Source organism: Silene latifolia, chromosome 3, assembly GCF_048544455.1.
Source record: "Silene latifolia isolate original U9 population chromosome 3, ASM4854445v1, whole genome shotgun sequence".
Classification (NCBI taxonomy): domain Eukaryota; kingdom Viridiplantae; phylum Streptophyta; class Magnoliopsida; order Caryophyllales; family Caryophyllaceae; genus Silene; species Silene latifolia.
Window position 1 is genome coordinate 9115717 of NC_133528.1, and position 1794 is coordinate 9117510.

General features: G+C 36.9%; 1 protein-coding gene across 1 annotated transcript; it reads left to right on the forward strand.

Moving 5' to 3' along the window:
• Positions 1 to 206: 206 nt before the first annotated feature.
• On the forward strand, positions 207 to 1430 carry LOC141647084 (putative glutathione S-transferase). Its single transcript, XM_074455124.1, has 2 exons — positions 207 to 607; positions 825 to 1430. Exons 1-2 carry the CDS (start codon positions 290 to 292, stop codon positions 1167 to 1169), a joined length of 663 nt encoding a protein of 220 aa, XP_074311225.1. The 5' UTR covers positions 207 to 289; the 3' UTR covers positions 1170 to 1430.
• The last annotated feature ends 364 nt before the right edge of the window (positions 1431 to 1794 follow it).

The following is a 1794-nucleotide window of genomic DNA, read 5'->3' on the forward strand; positions in this document are numbered from 1 at the left end:
TCATGGATGACATTTACAAATGAAGTTTCCACATTTGTAGATCGATCTCTCTTAGAATTTAGTGTCGTCAACAATTTTCCACACTTTTCTTTTGACCAAAGTAGTCGTATGTTGACTATGTACTATGTAGTAGTAGTAGTATTCAAACACTACACTAACTACGCACTCATCCTTTATTTAATTAAACTAAACATACTATAAATACAACTCCTCCATGCATATTAGCATAGAACAACAACGTACTCCAAATTAACCTACATAATTATAATTAAAATATCAAGTTTAAAAAATGGCTAATAATGAAGTGATTTTGATGGATTTTTGGCCTAGTCTCTTCGGGATGCGGGTCAGAATCGCGTTGGCCGAAAAAGGGGTGGAATATGAGTACAAAGATGAAGATTTAAGGAACAAAAGTGAGTTGCTCCTTAAGATGAACCCGATTCACAAGAAAATCCCGGTTCTTGTTCATAACAACAAGCCGGTTTGTGAGTCCCTTAACATTGTTCAGTACATTGATGAGGTTTGGACCGACAAGAGCCCTTTATTGCCTTCTGACCCGTATCAGAGAGCTCAGGCTCGGTTTTGGGCTGATTTTATCGAAAAGAAGGTATCGTACTTGTTTTCAAAGTCGTATTGTACACAACAAATTGATAATATTACAGTTTTACAATAAGTTTATGTAATATGACTCCTAAATTGGTGTCACATTAAATTAAAATGCGTAAAATAATCACCGAAAATAATGTTAAATGGTACACGTAACAAAAAAATCGTAGTAAACGATAAAATTGGTACTAACATTACGAAAATGTGACATGTAACAGACATACGACAGGACAATGAAGATATGGACATCAAAAGGCGAGGAACAAGAGGTCGCAAAGAAAGAAGTCATAGAACATTTGAAGGTATTGGAGGAACAACTCGGAGACAAGCCATACTTTGGTGGCGACACATTTGGGTACGTTGATGTGTTGTTGATTCCGTTTTACAGTTGGTTTTACATTTTGGAAACCGAGGGAAACTTCAAGATTGAAGAATCGAACCCAAAGATCATAGATTGGGCTAAGAGGTGCTTGCAAAGGGAAAGCGTCGCTAAAACTCTCCCGGATCAGAAAAAGCTTTACGAGTTTGTCCAAGAGTATAAGAAGAAGCTTGGCGTTGAGTGAAAATTGAACAATGGCAGTATATATGTCACTGGATAGTATCGAGTTTTGATACCACCTTTACATAGTTTTTGAAATATCCTTTCCTGCTATCACTGGGTGGCTTTATCTCATATCGAAATAATTTAGGTTTTCGCTTATGTTGGCATGAGGTTATATCACTCTTATTGGGACTTGGGTTGTGTTTGTCTTGAGCCATTGTGTTATGTTTTTGTGTATACGGAGTATTATTTTTGTTTCGTCCAATAAAGAGGCTTTTGTGCTTTTGTAAGTAGTGTTTATGAGGTATGGACGTCGGGTAGTCCTCCATCTTATTACCCTCTTTAATCCACACCAAAGGTAACACTTGTTTATCACACTTGTCGAGATACGTTTTGTAACGTGATTATCTTTAGTTAATTTGTGAAGAGAAGAGCTGAACTGAACCTAACCAGCAAACTGAATAAAGCTGAACTGAATAGAGCTAAACTGAACTGAAATGAGCTGAAATTAAGTCCAAAAGAACATAGCCTAAGCATAAATTAAATAACTTCTACAGGTAGTGCGATGGTTTATCTTTAAAGTGCAAAGATTCACTAGCAGTGTTCTCTCCACAGACACGAAAACCCCTCGCGCAATCCTTGCACTC

Coding starts and splice junctions, on each gene's coding strand:
- LOC141647084 (XM_074455124.1), top strand. CDS start 290: ATGGCTAATAATGAAGTGATTTTGATGGATTTTTGGCCTAGTCTCTTC. Junction 608..824: donor CTGATTTTATCGAAAAGAAG/GTATCGTACTTG, acceptor GACATGTAACAG/ACATACGACAGGACAATGAA.